The sequence below is a fragment of the Trichosurus vulpecula genome, chromosome 6 (genome assembly GCF_011100635.1).
Source record: "Trichosurus vulpecula isolate mTriVul1 chromosome 6, mTriVul1.pri, whole genome shotgun sequence".
NCBI lineage: Eukaryota > Metazoa > Chordata > Mammalia > Diprotodontia > Phalangeridae > Trichosurus > Trichosurus vulpecula.
In genome coordinates, this window is record NC_050578.1 from 66,008,232 (window position 1) to 66,032,268 (window position 24,037).

At 35.8% G+C, this 24,037-nt stretch overlaps 1 protein-coding gene across 2 annotated transcripts in view; it reads right to left on the reverse strand.

The window, feature by feature from the left end:
- The window catches only part of PPP3CA (protein phosphatase 3 catalytic subunit alpha), a 396,094-nt gene that overhangs the window by 40,197 nt on the left and 331,860 nt on the right, over positions 1-24,037 (reverse strand). For both annotated transcript variants that reach the window (XM_036762610.1, XM_036762611.1), the window contains exons 7-8: positions 20,395-20,472; positions 16,525-16,619 (exon numbers count right to left, since the gene is read on the reverse strand). In XM_036762610.1, the coding sequence (XP_036618505.1) occupies positions 16,525-16,619; positions 20,395-20,472 (173 nt within the window). The remainder of the gene's footprint in view (positions 1-16,524; positions 16,620-20,394; positions 20,473-24,037) is intronic.

Here is a 24,037-nt window from a genome sequence, read left to right on the forward strand (position 1 = left end):
CATTTTTATGCTTGATGACTTCCAAATCTACATATCCAAGCCACGGTTCTTTGGAGTGCCCATCTCATATTATGTACCTATGGATTATTTCAAACTGGAACATTTTGCAAGCATCTCAAGATTGACATGTCCAAAACAAAACTCATTCTCTTCCCTCTGAACCCTCACACCATTCCTCCTTCTGAATTTCCCCATTACTTTTAAGGTACCACCATCCTATTGGTGACTCAAATGCAGAACCTTGCTGTCATTTTTAATCCTTATTCTTAATCAAGCCAAATATTAAATTGGTTGCAGGATCTTGTCACTGCTATCTCCATAACATCTCATATATTTTCCCCTCCTCTCACACAATCACCAGTCCAGTTCAGGTCCTTATAAACTGTTACCTAGCTTCCTAATTGGTTTCCTGCCTCAAGTCCCTTCTAACATCAATTCATCCTCCATGAAGGCACCAAATTGATTTTCCTAAAGGCTGGGTCTGACCATGTCGTCTCCCTAGTCAATAAAATCTAATGGCTTCCTATTGCCCCTGGGACTCTTTCATTTACTCCTCTTTATAGCTTTTCACAACCTGGTCCCTTCCTAGTTTTCCAACCTACTTACTAATAGCTAGCATCTATATACCATTTTAAGGTCTGCAAAGTATTTTATGTAGGTTATCTCACTTGCTTTTCTCACAACCCAGTGCAGGAACTATTGTTATTGATCCTAATTTTACAGATGAAAAAATAGTCTGAGAAAGACTAGGGTAAAATAACTAATAAGTGCCTGGGGAAGAATTTGAGCTCAGGTCTTGACTCTTAGTCCAACACTATCCACTGTACCAGCTAGCTGCCTTGATTAAAACATTACTCTCTTCCCTTCTGTGCACATTCCTGTCATACTGAGGACTGTGTGAGGATTGCATTCTCACCCATACCTCTCCATTTTTCATCTCTGTGCTTTTGCATTGGCTGGCCACCATTCCTGGAATGTTCTTCCACAACATGGCTGTCTCCTGGAATCCCTAGTGTCCTAAAAGACTCTGCTCAATGCATTTTCCTTTATGAGATCTTTCCTTGTACCACCCCAGCTGCTGGTTCCTTCCCCTCCAAAGTTATATCTATCTTACATCTTAACATACATTATTAATATATTTTAATACTATATATACATATGTATATACACATATACATATATATGTATATGTGTGTGTATATATATACATATACACACACACACACATATATATACATATATATATATATATACACATATATATATGTATATATGTAGTCCTCTTTCTATCAGCTAGAGTTAGTTAACTCTATTACCCACACCTAAGAAGGGGAGCTGAGAATGTCAAAGGAGAGCAATACTGAAAGAAGACTCCTTGTCTATACTGATTGCCTAATACTTCTCTCTCTCTCTCTCTCTCTCTCTCTCTCTCTCTCTCTCTCTCTCTTTTTATTATGAGGTCAGCTAGGTGGCACAGCGGATAGAGTGCTGAGCCTGGGGTCAGGAAGACCTGAGTTAAAATCTGGCCTCAGACATTTGCTATCTGTGTGACCCTGTGTAAGTCACTTAACCCCTTTTGTTTTAGTTTCCTCATCTCTAAAAATGAGCTAGAGAAGGAAATGACAAACCACTCTAGTATCTTCGTCAAAGAAACCCCAAATGAGGTCAAGAAAAGTCAGACCCAACTAAACAACAATGAAATTTTTGTCATATATATGTGACTTCCTTCATTTGAATGTAAGTTTCAGGAGGGTAGGGATGATTTTTACTTTCTCTTTCTATCTCCATCCCTTAGCACAATACTGTTTCCTGATTGATTATAGGATATCCAGAGATTCTATAGGGACATGAATCCACCTCCTAACAAGTTAGTTTTGACATGGGGCTTAATGGTTTACAAAGTGATTTTCATACATTAAATATAACTCTATAACATAGGTTGTATTATTATCTCCATTTTGCTGATGAGGACGCTAGTGCTGTGAGGTTATGTGATTTATCCAAGGTCACACAGATAGTAAATATGATATAGGACAAAAAATTAGATCTTCCTAATTCCAAGTACCATGGGTCTATCCACTGTGTCACCTAATTGCCTCTAACAGTTAGTTAGCTCTATCACCCACACCTAAGAAGGGCAGTTCAGAATATCAAAGGAAAGCTATACTGAGAGAAGACTCCTTGCCCATACTGATTGCCTAATACCTCACACAACAGTATGTTTAGTTCATTCTGAATGGATTTTCCTAGCAAGAAGGGTATTCAGTGTAGTGCTCACAGCACACCTTGGTGTTGGAAACTATGCAAAGCATTTTAAACATTCATGGTCAGGAGGTCTTGTACCAAAGGTTTAATTCATGATTCAAATTTTGTTCCATAGCTGTATCCTATTAGACACACAAAGAGTTGGGAGACTAAAATGATATAAATACTTATGTAAGTATGCCTTTTCCTCACACTTCTTCCAGGCTTCCTCAAAGTGGGAGCAAAAGAAAAAAAAGGTAAGGCATCCAAAACAGGGCAAATGCCAAAAATAGTCTTGATCCATTCCGGTTTAGTGGAATGAAGTTTTATTTCTTTGAAATAGGAATGAAATGCTGTTTCCTTCATACTTTGCCACTGGCTAATGCCCAAACAGTAATGTCAGGAGTAATATATTATTGTGACTTGGGTAAGCTACCATGGAAAGAGATTTGAAACTTTGGGGAATATTTATGTGGCTAAGACTCTGGTCTAATACAAAGACTTATGATGTCCTTTGGCAGCTCTTTTACATGATAATGTCATCGTGCATATATGGGTTCTTTGTCTAGTACTCTAGTATCTGGAATGTGTGTGTGTGTGTGTGTGTGTGTGTGTGTGTGTGTGAGAGAGAGAGAGAGAGAGAGAGAGAAAGAGAGAGAGAGAGAGAGAGAGAGAGAGAGAGAGAGAGAGAGAGAGAGAGAGAGTAATTGGTAGTTTTCTACAATTTTTTTTTAGTTGCAAGAGGTATTCTGGAAGGCAAGCTACTAGAATTACTAAATGTCTTTTCTGTAGACAAGTATCATCTCATTTATTTTGTTATTTGTGCAGCCTAGAATAGTGCTCGATAGATAGTAGATACTCAATAAATCCTGGAAACTGATAGTTATGGTCATATCTGAAGTTAATAGATAATTTCATAACAAAGGTATGGGTTGTCAGTCATATCAGTTGTGTTTGATTCTTCATTACTCCATTTAGGGTTTTCTTGGCAAAGATACTAGAGTGTTTGCCATTTCCTTCTCCATCTCATTTTACACATGAGGAAACTGAAGTAAACAGGGTTAAGTGACTTGCACAGGGTTATAGCTAATAAGTGTCTGAAGCTGGATTTGAACTGAGGTACTCCTGACTCCAGGTCTGGCTCTCTATCCGTTGAGCCACCTAGCTGCCCTAGAACTTTATTATGGGAAGACACAGGAAGACCTGAGTTTGAATCTTGCTTCGGGCATTATCACTATCAGTGGTGTGGCCCTTGACAGATCATTTAAACTCTTGGCTTTAGTTTCCCCATTTATAAAATAGGAAAAACAATGGTACCTCCCTCATAGCAACCCTTCTTTTTTGAAATTTATTATTTTGTTTTTCCCCAATTACATGTAAAAGTATTTTTTGACATTCAGTTTTTAAAATTGAATTCCAAATTCTCTTCCTCCCTCCCCACCCCATAGCAGCCCTTAAGGTGCTTTTTAGAAGCTAGCTATTATTATCAGTGCTTAAAGTATCTGGCATAATGTTAGCTGCTTAATAAATGCTTATTGACTGAGCAAATTCTATCTGATCTATAGACTTTAATCAACATGAAATATAATATTTATAAATTCAGATTCGGGTACACTGAATTCACTTGAGGCCATCAGATCATAGTAGTGTATTTCTCAAACATATCAAATTATGCTTGATTCTTGTCAGGCTTTCCTTCCTCCAGTCTCTCCTTGCTCCAAATAATTGCTCACACCCAATGATAGACCATTTTTCCTCATAGAAAAACCTGGTTGTATCACTTCTGGAATCAACACCTTATAATACATGACTACCTAAAAAATACGATTGCAAATATTTAACCTGATATTCAAGGTCTTCCATAATCTAATACCACCTTACTTTTCCTGGCTTAACTCACATTGCTCTCAGGCATGTACTCTGACTGTAGCCAAATTGTCCATCTTCCCTGTATCTGTTATACTTTCATATCTCCTTGCCTTTATTCAATGTTTCTTATGCTCTCAGAATGTTCTCTCTTCCTCTCTGAATAGGGGATAGCTTCCCATTTTTAAAAGCCCAACTCAGATGTTAAACCTGTAGTTGGCAAAGACTCCCCTGGAATACCCCTAGAATTCATGTGGCATTTTGTTTGTATCTACCATGAATTAATTTATATTAATGTGTATGCAACTTATGTATTCCTCTACCAGACTATAAACAACATGAGTGCAGGAATCATGTTTTATCTAAACCTTGTATTTCCCTCATTCCCAGAATATACTGCAGGTGTTAATCATTTTGTTGTATTTGAAGCTTACTCCTACTCATTTAGGAATGGCTCTGCAGATGGTAAGACTCTCAGAATTATCATGTGATGGTGATGATAGACAGAGATAAATGAAGTAGGAAACTTCCATGAGAATAAAACAGAAATCTACTGCACCCCTAGGGCATTGAAAAATCTGATAATCTAAGAATCGACATGACAACAGTCTCTATACTTTATGGCTCATCCTTTTAGCCAGCCTCACCTATTCACTATCCAATCCAATTACACTTTTTTTAACAGTAAGAGTGATAGGATATTAAAGGTCTGTAGTGACAGAAGGCCACATAATTAGTATTGTATTGAATTCATTTCGTGGACTAACTACACATAAAAAACGGAAATATGTTATCTCACTAGATGAATGTTACAATCTGGTTATTAAAAAATCACTTGTCTAGAAATTAACCTATCTCAGGATCAAAGAACTGAAAGAGACTTCAGACATCAAGTCCAAATAGAACCTGTCCAAGAATCCTTTCTACAATACACTTGACAAGTATTCCTCTAGCCTTTGCATGAAGACCTCCATTTGAAGTGATGCTACCTTAAAAGGGAACTCATTCCACTTTTGCTCAGGAGGTTTTCTTTAATTATAAGCAAGTTTTGCCTTTATACTTAAGTTTCATTACCAGCTATTACATGGCTTGTGGAAAGACTCATGAAGGGACTATTATGATGCCACTAACTACCCTTCCTTGGCAATTTGTCTGGATGATCCACACCCCTGAGTATTTCCCACTAATTATACCACTAGCTATAACTAACTAAGAAGACACTCATAGGCAAATTGGGGTTGTTATGAGATAACCCTGAAACCTGGACATCCAAGTGATTTGTAAGTTGGTGGAGTATTTGAAAGACTGACTATTGCACTGCTGAATATGCAAGAAAGAGATTCAATGGGGCAGAGGATTGTTAATATATTTAAGTACCTAAAGCTAAAGTTATTGGTTATAGGGTATTATTGAGACATCATTATCATACATGACATCATTTTGTAATAATGACAATAATGATGGTGATGATGATGGTGATGAAAAATGATAATGATAACTAGTATTTATGTAGTGCTTTGAAGTTTGCAAAATGCTTTACAAAGAGTGTATCATTTCAACCCTGTGAGGTAAATGCCATACTAATCCCCATTTTGCAGATGAGGAAATTGAGACTGAGATAGGTTAAGTAGTTTGCCCAAGGTCACATGGCTACTTAACGTCTATGGGAGGTTTTCAAAGGCATACATATTTACATAGCACTTAATATGTACTAGGTACTACCTAGCTAAGTGCATTAAAAAATCTCATTTGATCCTTACAACAACCCTGAGAGGTAGGAACTATTATAATCCTAATTTTATAGTAAAGGAAAGTGAGGTATGAAGTGGTTGAGTGACTTGCCCAAGGTCACACAGCTAGTAAGAGTCTGAGGGGTGATTTGAACTCAGGTCCTCCTGATTCCAGGAGTCTAGCACTCTTAATAGCTGTGCCAGTTGGTGTTAATATCATTTTTCCCTAAGTACCTATCTGCCTACTCAGTAAACCTCAGCATCTCAACATTTCATCAATATAATGTATACTCTATTTGTCTTTTAAAGCCTGTCACAACCTGGTTACAACCAATCCTTTGAGCCTCATTATACATTATTTCTCTTTCTACATTCTATGTTCTTGTCAAACTGACTCTCTCTCTGTTCTTCACATACACATTCCATCTCTTGTGCCCATGGCTCTGCCCTTGTATTGATAATCCTATATGCAAGTCCCTTCAAGGCGTAATTCAAGATCTACCTTATACACAAAACCTTTTCTGATTTACGCAACTATTTCTGTTCTACTGGTAGTTCAAACTACCTTGCTAAATTTTTAACTACCTTATCTTCATTTTCTATTTATTTTGTTTCTCTTTATACTCTCTCTCTCTCTCTCTGTCTCTCTGTCTCTGTCTCTCTGTCTCTGTCTCTCTCTCTCTCCCCCTCTCTCTTTGTCCCCCCTCCCCACTGGAATGTAAGATCCTGGAGAGTAAGAATTGTCTCATTCTTCATATTTGTAGGTCAAGTGCCTATAACAGTGCATGGCACAGAGGAGCTTAATAAAAGATTGTTGAAGTGAATGGAATGGGATTGTAAATATGAGTAGGATTAGATACTAACTAAATTCCCATCTTGCTCTAAAGCCTATGATCCTCTATACACATGAAAACAATGTGCAGGTCACCTAGAATTATGAACAATCTCATGAATGAAAGGCAGAGAGAAAGCTCTCTGTGACCATCTTTTAGCTGTTATCAAGTGGAAAAAAGGTCATGGTAATCCCAGCTCTCCAATGATTAACTACTGCTATGAGCAATCCAACCTTAGCCTCAAAAAGAAATGTAACTAGAGCAATTGTACCTAGGCATTAGGTGCTTTTAAAAAACACTGATATCAGTTTGTAATATGATTAACTTTTTTTCAATTTTAAAATTATATTTAAAATCCAATCCTAAGATATAACATACATTGGATTCTTAAATGAGATCTCCAAAATAGCTTTGGAACTGAGTTGTCACTAACTTAATATATTCAATATGAAGATAAAATCATTTCTCTCTCTCTCTCTCTCTCTCTCTCTCTCTCTCTCTCTCTCTCTCTCTCTCTCTCTCTCTCTCTTTCTCTCTCTCTGTCTCTCTCTCTGCATGTGTGTGTGTGTGTGTGTGTGTGGTGTGTGTATCCCACCCCCCCAGGTGAAAATGAGGAGAAAGAGAACCTTATACAGGTCTCTACTCTTGAAACATTGAGTGTAGCAAATAGCATTTCACTTATTTATACTTTCCCTTCAATGACTTTTGTAGCTTTATTAATTTGTACATATCTAAGACAATGCCACTTTAAGGTATTGACTGTCAATAGAAATGGAAAGAAATAAGGATAGTTGTTAAAGAAATGTTGCTAAAGTAGGTCATAGAGAAAAGGCCCTTATTCAGTGTAAAAATGAGTAAAATGCCTTCTCACACAATATCTATTTTATATCTCACTGATATGAGGACTTTAAAGTTGCAAGTTGGTAAGTCTCAATGCCTAGAAGAATTTAGTGACTATGGGACAAATGTATATTGACAAATTCTGTCTTAGATGTCAGAAGTGTAGATTTTGTTTTTTCATATGAGATAAGAGATAAATTGTAAAAGAGATCACTTCACAAAAGAGAACCCGCTTTGGAGCAAATGTTTGGTTAAGACAAGATCTTTAAGGATCAAGCCCAAAACTCCACTTAGGTCTGGAAAAAAAAGTCTTCAGAACTGGTTCACAGGAAGATGGCAAACTGCTCTTTCACGTGCAGTGATTGCAGAAAAAGCTTTGCCATTTGGAAAAGCCAACTAGAGGTAAAAAGCCTCTACGTTTCCCTTTCCCTACACTGTCATCTACTGTCTAATTGGGGGGAAATCCATAAAAGCCCAGTCAAGGGAGCCCACCTGAAAAAGCTCTGCAGTTCCCAGGCTTGGGGATTTGTTTTGAATAAAGGAACTTAACACTTCTTTGGCAATTCAGAATAGGAGTCACATGAGCATAATAGGAAATAGAGAAGCAACTTCACCCGTCAGTGATTTCTGGTGCAGAATGTACCTTCTGGGACAAACAACATCATGGGTCAAAGTTTAGATCTGTGAGTTGCCCCAGGAACATGTGTCTTGTACTCATGTGCCTCTATACTACTATTTTACAAGTCTGTGTCTACTTTTCTCATTCCTCCTACTGTGTGCATTGATAGGGAACTGTATTACTGGTTTGGGGGTAGAATTATATTTTAATTACTCTTCCTTTGATTCTACTTAGCAAATACTTCTGATTAAGAGTTACCCGTGTCAACTTGATTGATTTTTAAATGGGAAAAATGCCACTGGGATTATAAGAACTACAGTTGTGAATAATAAGAGAATATGAGTTTATTGGTGTTGTGCTGAGAACAGTGAGTGAGTGAGATCTAGCAAGGCTCCCTTCTGGGAGCCCGCAACCTGCCAAAGCGAAGTGTAGATTGGGTGAGATACCCAATCCCAAGCCAGAGGAAAGACAGTCAGGGACTTGGGTGCTATTTCCACACCAATGCTACACATATTTCAGCTAATCTAATTTGTTAGGCTCCATTGAAGCTAGAAAGCCCTTTTCTTAATATTCAAACTAAGCAGCACTCATTCTTTTGGTACTTAATAAACTAAAAAATAAAACAAAACAAAAACAACCCACAGAACTCCAGAGTTTGAAGAGTCCTCATGCCTACCGACACTTCCCCTTCCCGAATAAACAATATACCCAACAAATGGTCATTTTCTCTCTGCCTAAAGACTTCCAAATGGGAACACAAAGCCTAGTCAGCTTTTAGCCTATACCCATTGTTAGGAAAATTTCCTTATATTGCTTCTAAATTTGCACCTCTAACTTCTAGTTTCTGATATTGTCCTCTAGGGCAAGGTAGAGTAAGTTTAATCCTTTGTCCAAGTGACAGCCTATTCAAATACTTAAACAGAATTGCCATATCATCCCTGTCAAATCTGCTATAAGCTACATATTCCTATTTTTTCAAACTTATCCTTGTATAGCATGATGTTCATTCCTTTCACCAATCCAATCACCCTACCCTACCCATGCACCTATGTTTTCTTTTTTTAAACCATGGCCCCCAGAACTGAACTCGATGCTCTTGGTGTGGTCTGAGCAGGGTGTAATGTAGCAAGACTATCACCTCCTTTGTCCTGGCTACCATTCCTCTATTAATACAAGTGAAGATGGCATGAGATTTTCTGGCTGTTATGTCTCACTGTTGACTTACACTGAGATTATAATTCATTAAAATCCTCATATATTTTTATATGAACCATAGTCTAGCTGTATATCTGCCCATTCTGTACACATACACTTGAATTTTTTTAGTTTAGTTATCCATTTTAAATTCAATATTATAATATTTAACTGATTTCTAGCCTGTCAAGGATTTTGAATCTGTCATAGAAAAAAAAATGATAATTGACCCTTCTGGGTTGATGTCACCCCAAGATTTGAGAAGCATTTCATTGATACGTTCATTTAAGAAAAGTGTGGAACAGACCCTCAGAGATACTCTATTAGAGGTATGTCATGAGACTGACATCAATATATTATTTGGTTCTGCTCATTCAACCAAATATGCAAACACCTGTTTATATTTCTCCATCTTTCCTACAAGTATATCATCAGAGATTTGGTCAAATGCCTTGCTGAAATCTAGATATCAACACATTAATTTTTCAGTCAAACACATACACACACTGATATGTTTCAGAAGTCAAAATAATCAATGTTTAGTTGAGTTAAGAGTCAAAGGATTAATGGGATGATTGGGATGTAAAATCTCAATGGGTGATTTCTTTTTTCATTCTTCTTTCCATTAATTAATATTTAAAAAGAAAGCAAGTTGAGTACAGGATTGAATCTAAGACTGTTTAGAAATAGGCCTCCAGCAGTGTTCCTGACCCACTCTGATAGTGCAGCTGGATAAACAGAAACTGAAAAACACTGGTGCTTTTGGGGATAGTTTTTAAAAGGGGAGAAATGAATTATTTATTTTAGGATAACCTAATAGCTACTCTAACTTATACTGTATTAATAATTTATATATTCAAATATGCTGCACTCAAGGATAATTTTAAAGAAACAAATAACACTTCATTTCAGAGACTTCTTTTCCTCTTATGAAAGTTCGGTAGAATCACCTGAAAAGCCACTTGAAAAATAAAAGAATGAGCCACATAACAGCTCAATGAATATGCCACTCCAAAGTCTTTCTTACATAATAGTATTTAGCAGAGATGAAATAAAATATTGCATGCAAACTACTGAGACTGAAGGATGGAAAACATTTCACATTAATAGTATATTACTGAGTAACAAATGTTTAAAAAAAAACAATTGTACCAAGCTATATCAGTCAGGATGAAAAACAAAAGGTAATTGCCAGCTTGAAACAAATTAATATTACAGGAGCAAAAAACTTTGGGAAAAAAGCATTTTAGTGAAAAACCTTGTTACCCTTTGAGGTTATGACCAAATTGAGTCATTCCTCTTGAGTCTCAAATATCTATTTCTACTTGTCATCTTTTTGAATTCAAAGGAATTACTGTGAATGGTTCTGCAACTTGGTTCTACTTGGCCCTTTCAAATCTCCAAGGAAAGAATTCTTACATGTCCTGGTAATATGCCTGGGTATCAAAAATGGACTAGATTTTTTCCTTGGAAAAATCTAATTTTCTGTCTATTGAAAATACACATTTCCTTTGGTTCTAGCCCTCATAGAGATAGGTAACTGGTCAATATCCTTCTTTTCAGCATCTCTCAAGAAATTCAAGTGCAGAAGACCATTTAAACTTAAGGCATCTTTCTGGAATGTTGTAGAGTGGTTCTTCTGTTGATAGTCCCTATATCTCTCCATCAATTTGGTCATGGAAACCTGATCTGTGATTATTTGGTATATGACAAACAATCATATATTTAAATAATATGCACATTTAAGTATTCTTGCATCAAAAAGATGATTTGGGATAGAATCATTAAAAGTATTTGGGGGTACTTTAAGCTATGCAATGCCTAATAACCATAAAGATCAATTTGATCTGATTGAAGGGCAGAAAAGTTCAATGAAGGAAAGTCTAGCCCATGGATTGGCTCTAGCTCTTGGCTTAATTTCATCTAGCCTATAAAGTTATTTACCAAGAAGTGATCCCACTCATGTGTGTAATTGCAAAATCATAACAAGGCAATGAATTTCTTTAGTGGAAAAATTCTAAAGGCTTACAAAATAGAACATCTAAAAATAAGAAAGAAAAGAAGAAAAATATGAGAACCACCATAGAATGGATGTGGTAGATATTGAATAAATATTTTTTTGGGACAATTGATAAGTATTTCAAGAATGTCTAAGCTTACACAAAACATGAGAGAATTAAAACACTTATATTGGGCATTCTCATATTTTCTCATTAAAAAAAGCACCATACCACAGTGCTCATTTTTTCTTTTAATAAGAAAAGACAACATCAGGTAATTCATCAGAGGCAATGTGGCATAGCATAAGGAAGTCCTGCCTTTTAATTTTACCTCAAGCACCTACTATGTGATGATGGGCAAATCACTTGACCTCTCTGATTCTCCATTTTCTCATTTGTAAAGGGGGAATATTAATACTTGTAGAGGCATGTTTCTCAGAATTCATTCAGGCAAACACTGAATTTGCAATTTTATCTTTCCCACATGTCTGTCTACCTGTCTGTCTGTTTGTCTCACCTTTCTTTATATTCCCAGCACATAGCAAAATGCCTGGCATGTATTATTCACTTAATAAATTCTTGATGACTTGGCTTCACTATTCCTTTCCCTTATAGGGCCAAAATATAGGTATGAGGTTAAAGAATCAGATATTTAGAGCTGGAAGGAAACTTAGAGGCCATCTAGTCCAACCTCCTTAGTTTTCAAATGGGGAAACTGAGGGCCAAAGAGAGTAAATGATTTATCAAAGGTCACAGGGCTTAGTAAACAATAGAACTGGGAATCAAACCTATGTCCTCTCTGGCTCCAAATTCAACGCACTTTCCACTGGACCATGCTGCCTCTCTCAAGTTTGCATTTTCTGCTGTATTAGTTTTGTAGGCTTTATTCTTAATATGAAAATCAGTTTGTTCCAACACTTCCCCCTCCCTCTCTCTTTCTCTTCCTCTCCTTCCTCTCTCTCCCTCTCTCAATATATATATGTGTATGTGAACATAAACACATAGATGCATATACTTTTATTTATTTTACTAAAACCTTTGATTTTATATACTCAGGCTCCCTATCTCACTAATCTGTGGCAACATGGAGAACTGGTTATCACAGGGACATGCAAATTCAGTCAGCTCTCTTCTGTATTGGTGGGTTGTGGTGGGATAGGATATGTACTAATGAACTGGATAAATCACTATAGCTTCAATCTTCCCATTTATTATTTTCATAAGAAATAGTATAGCTATCCAATTCTCAATGGAGAAATTTAAGGCTTTAAGTTAAGGTCTAGCACTGGAATGCCCCAAGTCTCACTCCACTGAGTGACCTTTAAAGGAAAAGAGTTCTTAACCTGGGATCTATGCTTTTTTTATATTTTGATAATTGCATTTCAATATAATTGGTTTCCTTTGCAATCCTATTTTTTGCATTTAAAATCATTCTTCTGAGAAGAGGTCTCCAGGCTTTACCAGACTGCCCAAGGGGTCCATGACAAAAAAGAGGTTCCCTGTGATAAAGAACACTAAGAAGACTGGAAAAAAAAGCACTGGCATTCACCAGGCAATGCATTGTAAACACATCAAGAATTTTCTATGAAGTGTGCAGATAATGAGGGTCAATGCCTAAATAGGAAAAAAAATCCCAATGTGCTAAGTGACAATAGAAAAATTTAAGAAATAATTGTCATATGGAGGAAAGATAAGTGGACCCAGGAGCATCAGCTTAAAGTGATATAAGTACCTGTGGGGAAATGCCTTTAGAATTATACTCATTATTAGATACATCTCTGGTTTTAATGTCCAGATCAATCAATATCAAGCAACACATTTATTACTTGTATCTCTTATAGAATACATAATGCTTGGTCTGCCTTTAAAAAGTTTACAATCCATTGTGTAGATCTACACAATAACAGACTACTACAAGGCAAAAAGTGATGTGTTAAATATGTGGCATCAACAATATATGTTGTGGCAAGGGACTAAGTAGAGTGTTTTGCTTGGTATGCAGGACTCACATAAGGAGGAAGAGAGAGAGAGGAAACTAGAAAGTTTTGGGTCTTGAATGTCAGGCCACAGAATTTGGATCCTTTGTATAGGTAATAGGAAACCACTGAAAGTTTCTGAACAGCTTGTAGCACCTTGGACAATTCAGTTCTTTCTGATTCTTGGCTTCCTCATTTATAAGACAAGAGAGTAGAACTAAATAATCCCTTGCAGTTCCTTCTAGCTCTACCATTCTATGATCCTACAATCTATAATTTAGGGGGTTGACATATTAAAAACATTGTCTTGGAAAGATCAAACTGACTGTTGTTGAGAATGGGGTGGGAGAGTGAAGATATAATGGAGGTTGGTAAGCAGACCAGTCTTTCAATAGTCAAGACTTAAGATATGAACCATATGACCTAAGAAAATAGCCAAAGGAATGCAAAGATTGAGCCTATTTGGAAAGAATCTGCCTGGAACACTCAGAATTGTTGGACTGATCATTGTCTTGACTATGACTGTGATTAGGTATTAAATTCTAAGGAAAAAACCCTATTCAACAATTTTTTTCACTTTCCAGGAGAAACTATTAGCACCACTGTGCTCTGCAAGAATTGTAAGGAAAAATCAAATCATACTACAATTACCGTGTTTGTAATTTCAGATTTTCTTAAACTCATCCTTCTTGCTAAGACTCACACTGTGTTCTCTGAAGCCCAGACTTTTTGCTGCTATCTTCCTGTTGGCTCTCCTTTGAAGTTGCTGGCAAAGCAATTTTGTGACTTCTTTCTTCACTCTGGTTAACATTAATTTTATTCAAATATACTAACTCTTACTTCAAGCAATGAATAAATGGCTCCCACCCCCATATACAGTACACAGTGTTAGCATAATAGCTTTAAAGTGCTTCAGAGATTTTACACAAAAGCCTATTAAAATTTTGCACAAATTGAAATGAGCATCTTTCTCTCTTCTCTCTCTGATCAGTTTGTCTTTTTGTCTCCAGAGAATTCTTTAATTTTTTGGAGAGGTTTCAAAACTGCAATGCTTCTATTCCCTTCCTTAGAGAAGTCATTTTCCCCTACATGGCAGGAAAACATAATGCCAGAACCACAGATCCTCAAAGTGCAGAACAAGACCTGATACCTCATCTTTCCTCACAATTACATCAACTAACCAGGCTGTGTCTAAACTCGGCTTAGCATATAGTCATTGGATCTTACTGGATGAAGAGAAAAATCCATTTTTAAACCAATTTTTTTCTTATTTTAAAACAACTGTAGTGCTTTGGGGGTAAAAGTACCTACTGAAAGGACATTTCGCCCTTGTAAAATGCTTTATTATGACACTTATGATAGTGTTATAAAAACTTTGATGGTGATTTTAAAAAGTAACAAAAATGTTCTTTCTCATATAGTACTTTGGTGAAATGCAGAATCAAAAAATTGAAAAGGACCTTTAGATATCAACTGGGTTTATTGGGGTGACATTAGGAAGACCCTAACTTTGTTAAAAACCAGCCAGCCAACTTGCTTTTTTGTACCTTTATTCTTTCTCAATTAAATAAGAAAAACAATACCTGGATTTCTACTTTTTATTATAAAGGCTGACAAAACTTATAATAATAGCAAGAAGTAATATATAAGAAGATGTGAAATGGGTGTGGAGAAAGTTAAAAAAGATTACATCAGTTCATGACTCTAATTCTAAACAGCATGTAAGAAAGCTATTGTAGACTTAGGAGTCTCTATTTTTAAAAGTAGGAAAAAAAAGAGATTGGTGACCCACTTGTAATTACTTATGACCTACAAAGTTGAACTTGATTTATTCCTGTCCAAACCAATCCTTCCCTCTCCATCCCCTAATCCTGCATCTTCCCTATTTCTGTCAGTCACATTATTTCCTCACTCACTTAGGGTAACATTTCTGCAGTACCTTTGACTCTTTCCTCCTCCTGCATTCCCTGTATCCTATGAGTGACCATGTTTTACTTATTCCTCCCTCGAAGGATCTCTTAATCACTTTCTTTACACTGCTACTATTCTCATTTAGGCCATCTTCATGCATAGACTACTGTCTCCTTGTCTCCAAACCATTTCAAGTTCAATCCATCCTACCTACGACCATCTTATAAAGAAAAACAAAACCTGTTCTTTCCCTATTCAAAATCCTCCAATAAAACTTCCATTTCTCTCTGGATAAGTGGTCCGACCCTTCATTTTGATGCTAAAAGCTCTCTGTAGTCTGGATCCATTCTTCTACATAGATTTGTCTCCCATTGCTTCCCCATCCAAATCTATGCAGTTTGGCTTTTCCGAGCCCATGAACGTAGCATGCTCAGTTTTGATTCTAACCTTCAGTGAAGCTGGCTCCTTATCTTTTTATTCAAGGAAATGTATTTAAATCATACTTTTTCTTTAAAGTCCTACTCCAGTTCCACATCATTTACAAGGCCTCCTCTGGTGATTTCAGCCTAATGTCATCTTCCTCTCTTTTGAATTTCTAAAATACTTGTGTTTAGTGGCTAAAGTCTTGTTTACTTAAAAAGCATGGATATTGGATCTCACATTTATTTGGAAAACGTGAGATACCTAGTACAGTGTTATGGACAATAATAATGATGATGATAACTGAAATAACAATAACATGTATACATATATATGTTATACATACACACACATATATATATAACTGAAATAACTAAAATATATATCAGTTATATATACTGAAATAACTATATATATATGTATAAATATGTTCATAATGAAATGACAATAATACACACATATATAACTGAAATAATAACATATATATATAGATATACATATATTGTACTATACACGTGTATGTAAGTATGTATATTCTAAATATAATTATACATATTGAATAAATAAATACTACTGGAAAATAAAGGAAAGAAAAATGACTGTTTTTTTAAAACAAAACTTTGAATTCATTGTTCCAGGGAACTCACAGTAAAGAAGTTCCCTGTAGCAATGCATCTAAATTGACATGCAATCTGTAACTTCAGAGTCCTATGAAATGTCCCGGGTAATGAGTAATTAAGTGACTGAAAAATAAAACAGGGTAAACCAAAGACTCTATGATGCAACACAATTCAAGGATATGTTAGCCTGACACACCCTTTAAAAAGCAAGGACTAAAGTTAAATGGAGCACATACTCCCCAAAGATTGAAGAGGGATCCAGGTGACTTACCTTTGTTATTATACACATCTAGATAGTTTGGTGCTGAAAAGATTGTAATTAGAGAAGGGAAGCCTGTTGTTTGGCTTTTCCTATACATGCGATACCTGAAAATAAATAAAACAAATTTTAAGTTAGAAACAAGGCTGTACTTAAAAAAAATAGACAATACAAAATTATAGGTTTGATAATGGATAGCAGAAAGGGAATCAAATTCTGTTAGGCAAGTAAGGGCAATTTATATCCCATAACATGACAATTTCTCTTTAAGGTACATTTACTGAAAAACTATAATCTATTTCAAGAATTTTACTTAAGGATGGCACTTGTGTTGATAATTTTTTTCCCAAGTTCCCACAACCATTGGCAGAATCTAGGAAAGAATCCTCATATGAATTCTATATTTTAAACGGCACAGGACACATTTTGTATAGCAAGGTTTCTTATATAATATTTTCAGAAAGGCACAGATATTGTTGATATTGCAATATCAAGCCAGATCATTAATGTCCAAGACGACTATTCTCCAGATTTACAGATACACTACTGAGATGGCTTTGTCCATAAACAATTTTTCCCTGAATAGCAATTTGCCTTCAAAAGAACATCTAGCCAAGTTTAAGAATTCAGATGTTTAGATTTTTAACTCATATCCATCCATTTCTTATTCCTTCTGGCTTTTGTGGGTCAAAGATGATTCTCCTAGAAAGATAATATTTAATCAATCAGTAATGTAATTGGAAATTAGGTGTCTTTGAAAATACATCAATGATTGACTTACTATTTTATTTTTCTGAAGGCAAGAATAATGCATAATATAGCATTTATTTCCCAAATAATCAAAAGAAGTGGTAGATCTTGGCTTTCTTCCACTGAGTATTTAGCTACTTTTAGCAAACAGCTTTTCAGAATATCAATCTAGAAAATTTATTGCAAAGCACTGCCCTGAAAACAAAATGTTAGTTCCCCTTAGGTGTCTCCTGCTAGCTATTTTTGGCAGGCAAACTGTTCTTAATTGTGTTGAATTACCTAGCAAAAATATAGAACCTTGTGAGATAGGATACAATGTAATTTCAGGATATCTCCAAGAAGAAAATCTTTCTAGTGCTTTGGGAATCTCTAAAAACCATTTGTCTTGTCTGTGGGAATGAGCAAATTGTGTGAGCTAGGCCCTCAATTTTAGGCCCATGATTTTATAAACAGGCTGTGTCCGGAGGATAGTAAATAACTGGTTTGAAAGATTGTTCAAATCTATTTCAGTAACCCCACTGAATCAAATGCTCAATTTCACTCTTAGTGGCACTCAAAAATACTTGTGCAATGGAAAAGACCAGATCTGACAAACTCCTCCATATAGACAGGATGATTTCAGACATGTGAAGGCCTAGGCACAATAATCAGACTGATTTCACTCAGGTTTTCTGCCAGACTCACAGCTTCTAAAAAGTATGCAGGCCTTGGGCTTTTGTTGGATATTCTGGGCATCCCAAATGCACCTCTAATTAGCGAGATCCTTGGGTGTTTATGTCTTTTTTTTTCCCAATAGAAGCTTTTAGTTTGTTTGCTTAGATTCTAAGTCAAGGGCTAGTGATAGGTGTAGTAGGGAGGGACCTGCTCGTGTCCACATGGCCTCTGCCATGGCCAAATCACTGGTACTTTCTTTTAGTGAAGCGATGTGTTCAGAATATATGCTCTCTAGGTGATGAATTTTCTTGGACAGAATGGTGTGGTCCACTAAGAAAGAATTCAGAATCAGAGCTCAGAAAACAAAACTAATTCTTTAGGGAAATAAAAGGTTGAGTGTATATGCAGGAAGACATGTGTTCTTTCCTTCATCTAGTACACAGAAAGAGTCCAATATTTAATTGAAGGAAGCAACCTGATTGTGAATAGAACTTGGAATGTGATTTGATCGAACTCCCGGAGAGCAGGGGGCATTTCCTTTTTGTCTCTGTGGTTCTCCCAAGTCCCCATAACAACTTACCACAGTGCCTGGCTCATAATAAATATTTAATAAGTGCTTGTTGACTGATTGATCACAGATGTCAGGCTGTCTTAAACCACTATATTACCATTCCACCAAGGCAAAAGTAGGGAGCTTGGGGAGGCACTCAAGCATTTGAGAGGGGCCATTTAAATACTTCCTTGATAAAAATGCACTGGAGGGCATCCCTCTTCTAATTACAAGGTAACTCCCTCACTCTTCTCCTCTCTGTCAAACCTGATGGGGGAAGGTGCCCAAACTTTCAGTTTTCAACAGATTTCTGATGTTGCCCAGTTTCCTGGCACCAGCAGAGGGACTGATACCATTACCATGAAGGTTCTCAGACTTCTGAGTCATGCCAGTTACTTAAATATTTAACATGGTTTGTGTGGTTGATTTGTGCAATTCTATATGTAAAGATGTACTTTAGTTGGGACATATGGTTTTGTATCTTTGCATTTAATTGAAAAAAGGAATAAATACAGCATTTATTGAGTGTACTATGTGCAAAGTATTGAGCTAAGTGCAAGGGAAACAAATATAATATATTATATTATAATAAATATATAATACATATTACATATAACAAATATTAAATATATAAAGTAATTTTCATGATCATATATTTTATAAATTTTATATGTAACAATATATAAATTTTATATGATTATATAATTTAATACACATAAATATAAAAAGTAAAGTATATAATAAATAATATTTATTAAGTGCTTACCATGTACAAAATAATAAATACACAAAGATGAAAAACAGCCCTCTTCCTGTTCTCAAGATGCTTATTAGCATATGTATATATGTATATGTATACATATACATATGTATATATGTATATGTATACATGATAACATGTGTGTATATGTGAATGTATGTATATATACATATGCATGTCCATCTACACAGGAAGGTATATTCTTGTGCATATAAATATATATGGTATATTATATGTATATCTATGTATATATTTGTATACATAGACAGGGAATACAAGTTTTCCTGTTATATTCACTCAGAGAAACTCTAAGAAGGAAGAATCACTTGTAGCTATGGCATCATTTAGGAAAAGGCACATAAGCTGGGCCTTAAAAAATAGGAGTGGATATGGGGTACAAGAGCAGTGTCTCTTCCTGGCAAGAGAAGAATGGAATGTGTAGATACGAAGGTGGGGCAGGGCAGGAAGATTAAATAGTCCAGTTTGGGAGACAGTGAGGCATAGTGGATAGAGCACTTGAGTCATCAAGGCCTGGATTTGAAGGTCACATCAGACAGTAATTATCTGGGTGATCCTGAACAATTCATTTAATTTTTCACTGGGCCTCAGTTTCCCTATTTGGGGGAGTAATAAGAGTTGTGGCACTTACCTCACAGCATTGCTGTGAGAGTCAAATGAGAAAGGGAGTATGGGAAGCATTTTGTAAACTTTAAAAGTTCTATAAATAATTATATAATTTATATATCACACATATATAAATTATATAAATACATTATATAAAATAATACAAAAATTATAACAATTGTTATTATACTATAAATAGTACTCAAGGGATACTTTCAATTGCTACTGACAGCTTTTGCTTTTACATCACCTATATGTCCTAAAAGAGTGTCCCAAAAGTCTTGGTGTGGTTTTAAGCTATTAAAACATTAAAGTGCACTAAGACTTTTGGGAAGACCTCTATTTCTCAAAGCACCCCTCCCCCACTCTTCCAAAGTGCTGTCATTTATAACAGCAATAAACTGTTCGGCAAAGCTAACCACTTCAAAAATGTCTAACACTATTTACAGTGCTCCAAATCCACATCCCCTCCTCTTATCCCCCAGCCCTAAAAGAAGGGAAGAAGGGCCAAAAGGCATCATTTAAAGTTCCAGAAATTACTTACCCCGCATCTTGGGCTTCATGGGCTCGGAGTATAGATAACAAGTTGTTGTGCTGTAAGAATTCACAGACAGCAGGGTAACTGTCAGAAGCAAAAGAAAACAAAGAGAAGTTCTCATTATGAAACTATAAGAAGTGACATAATAATCTCTAGAAATGACTGACATGATCCAGCATGATTAAATATACATCATTCTTGAAACAAGCCTCTTGACCCTGAAGACAGTTTCCCCCCTTTTGCCCTTTTCCCTAATTAAAAAAAAAAAACACATCCAGGTTTAAATATAATAAGATAGTAGGAAAGAAGTTCCTTGTTTAATAACATACCACACACCCACACACACCCACACTCACACCCACACCCACACACACAATTTCTTGAAGAAAATCTCTTTTATCAAGTCTTTGCTTAGTAAACCAACCACACAAATGTGGTCACCTCTGGGGGTGATTTTTAATTGCTTCTTCTCCAACAATCAAAGAGTATCTGGCAACCGTCTAAAAAAGGGAGCACAAAATTGAGAACAAATCAAAGACTTGGTGTTTCTCTCTCTCTCCCTCCCTCCTTCCCTCCCTCTCTCTCTCTCTCTCTCTCTCTCTCTCTCTCTCTCTCTCTCTCTCAAACTCAAGCTGGAGAGGGAACATTGCCTCATAGAGATCTGGCCATGGAGTCAGGACCACCTAAATATGAATCCTGCTTTTCACACACACACCAGGTGGGTTCCAACAACTGTCCAAGATGACTAGTTTTAGGACAGGTGCTAGTCTTCTTTGATTATGTTTCCCCATCAGGTTTCCCTTAAACTAATTAAGACAAAAGTCCAACCAACCCACCAACCAACAAACCAAAAAAGAAAAAAAACAAATAAAATCTTACAGATATATGTATATACATATTATCCAAATTATGCCTTGGTTTCATATGAAGGTCAAAATAGATGATAGAGTGAAGAATAGGAGTCTCTTTACTCAAGGCCTCTCCTTACCCCAATCCTACAGTAAAACTTAATAGGTTTCACTCTTTTATGTTCAAGGAAGAGATGTCTAAGTTCATAAGATGTTGGCATGCATACTTTACTTATGAACCATATCTCTTAGGATGAGCCTTCATTTTGCTCTGATGAAACATAATGCTTGAGATCACAATGTCCTAGCAACACAGGAAGAATAGTGCTGCATTGAAAATGAAAGTTTAACTTTTCTTTATGTCTGTTGTAATATAAAATATTTTCTAAAAAGCTTTTATAGCTTCTTCCTCTCTCAAGTTATAGGCTTTTCATATGACAAATGAATGTAATAAAGGAGTTTAGATAACTTAGCTCATGGGATAGAAAACAGGTCAATAATAATCTAAAATGGCCATACATTGTATAAAAATAATACACACTGCAGGGACCAATTGCCCCACCAAATAAATGTGGTCACCTCTGGGGGTGGATTTTTAATTATATCTGCTTCAAAGATTCAAGAGAACTTGGCAGCTGTTTAGAAGGAAAAGCAGACAGTCATTTGGTTTCTCCCATTTTTAAAGCAACTTCCTGACTAATGGGATAAAGAAAAATTAAAACGTCAACTAAGTCTATTGAGGATTGCTGTGACAGTCTGAGAAACTGATTATAAAGCAGTGTGATTAAATTTTTTAAAAAAGAGAGAAATCAAAGTATTTACTTAAATACTTGCTTCTCTGCTGAAAACAATAGATTTGTTGGAAACTTAGATATGCTATAGGGCCTTTATGACATACGATTAAAAAAAAACAGTAAAGTCCTATTATGGCTCCATACGGGGCAGGTTCTCCTTTCTCATCTCTGCCTCCTGACTTCTCTGACTTCCTTCAAGTCACCAATAAAATCCCTATGCTTCATCCCCCTAAATTTTAGAGCCTGTCCTCTTTTGATTATCACACATATATGCAGATGTTGTATGTGTGTGTGTGTGTGTGTGTATGTAAACAGGTATGCACATATATTTATAAATGCTTGGATAGATGAACTTATGTGTAAATTTGTGGGCACCTGTATATATTTGTGTATGTGTATGTGTATGTGTATGTGTATGTGTATGTGTATGTGTATATATGCAAAATTGTATAGATGAGCATGTATATGCATGTCTGTATATATACATAAATATACTTATATGTATGCATATATGTGTATACATATGTGTGTATAAGTATGTGTATACATGTGTCTGTGTGTATGTGTATGTCTATATGAATACACCTGCCTTTGTATGTATGTATATGTGTATGGGCATATATACATATGTATATATTGCTTTCATACAGTTATTGGAATGTTGTCTCCCCCATCAGATTATGGGCTCCTGGAGGGCAGGAACTGTTTTTGGTGTCACTACAGCTTACCAGAGTGTCTAGCAGACAGCAGTTATTTAATAAATGCTTATTTACTGATTGTTGTGAAATAGCAAATGTTTCTGTATGAATTTGCCTCCTCTTTTTGGATCTGTAGATAGGCTAAATGTTTAACTACTGTTTCTGTTGCTATTGTTTTCCCCTCTTTGGAGGAATTGATTCTGCCTTCACAAGTGTTCATGTGTGTAGCATGTCTCTACTTATGCATTACATTTATGTGCATATATACATATATGTATGCACATATAAAACAAACTGAACATGGAAATGAAAAAGATATTTTCGGTCTTAAGTATGATTGAATTACATATATGAGTCATATTTCCCCAAATATGTCTTTCTATATTTCTGATTTTATAGTCAAAGACAAGGATGAATAAAATTCAATGAACACAAACTGCTTTACAAATTGGTTATAGTGAAACATGCTTATTCTATTGAGTGAAAAATAGTCATATCAAAATACAAATGGAAAAGTGTACTAAAGAAGATTTAATTATATAATTATATGTAATAACATACTTTTTCATAATGGGCATAAGTCTACAAATATGCATATATATGCACAAACACATGTATGTTTGTGTTGTGTATGTGTATAATGCATACACATATATGTATGTACACATGTTTACATGAATAAATTCTCACTGAAGAAGAGGTAAGTCACCTAGCTGAAGCTGTCAAAACTGTGTTTTGCAGGGCTGCTGGAGACCCCCAAAGAGGAAGGGCCATGAAGCCTGTATGGGTTGGAGGCAGAGCTTGAAAACTTGATGATCCCTATTCCCTACACTGTGATGGCTCTCACAAAGGCAACCTTTTCAAGAGTAGTGGCAATGTAAATAGAGAGCAGTGGATGGATGTAGAGTGTAGAGGCAAGAATGAAAAAAGATGGGAACCAACTGTCTGTGGGAAGGAGAATGAAGAGTAAAAGATGAATTAGAGCTTGTAAACTTGGGAGGGCAGAAGTTGAGAAATTAGTGATGATTTTGAAAATATATATATATATATATATATATATAATATATATGCATATATATAATGTATTCTGTATTGGACATATTGAATACATTGTTTTTGTTTATTGTCCTTCATTCTCAAAGAGGACCATGACACCAGGAAGGTGATACCATGACTTTCAAATGAATTGGATTTAAATGAGGGAAGGCTGTGTAAAGTCACCAGCCTCACTTTCTCCTCTGGAGTCATCTGGGTCCGGTGGCAAGATATAGATCAAGACAACTGGAAATGGTTCCCCTATTGAATATGA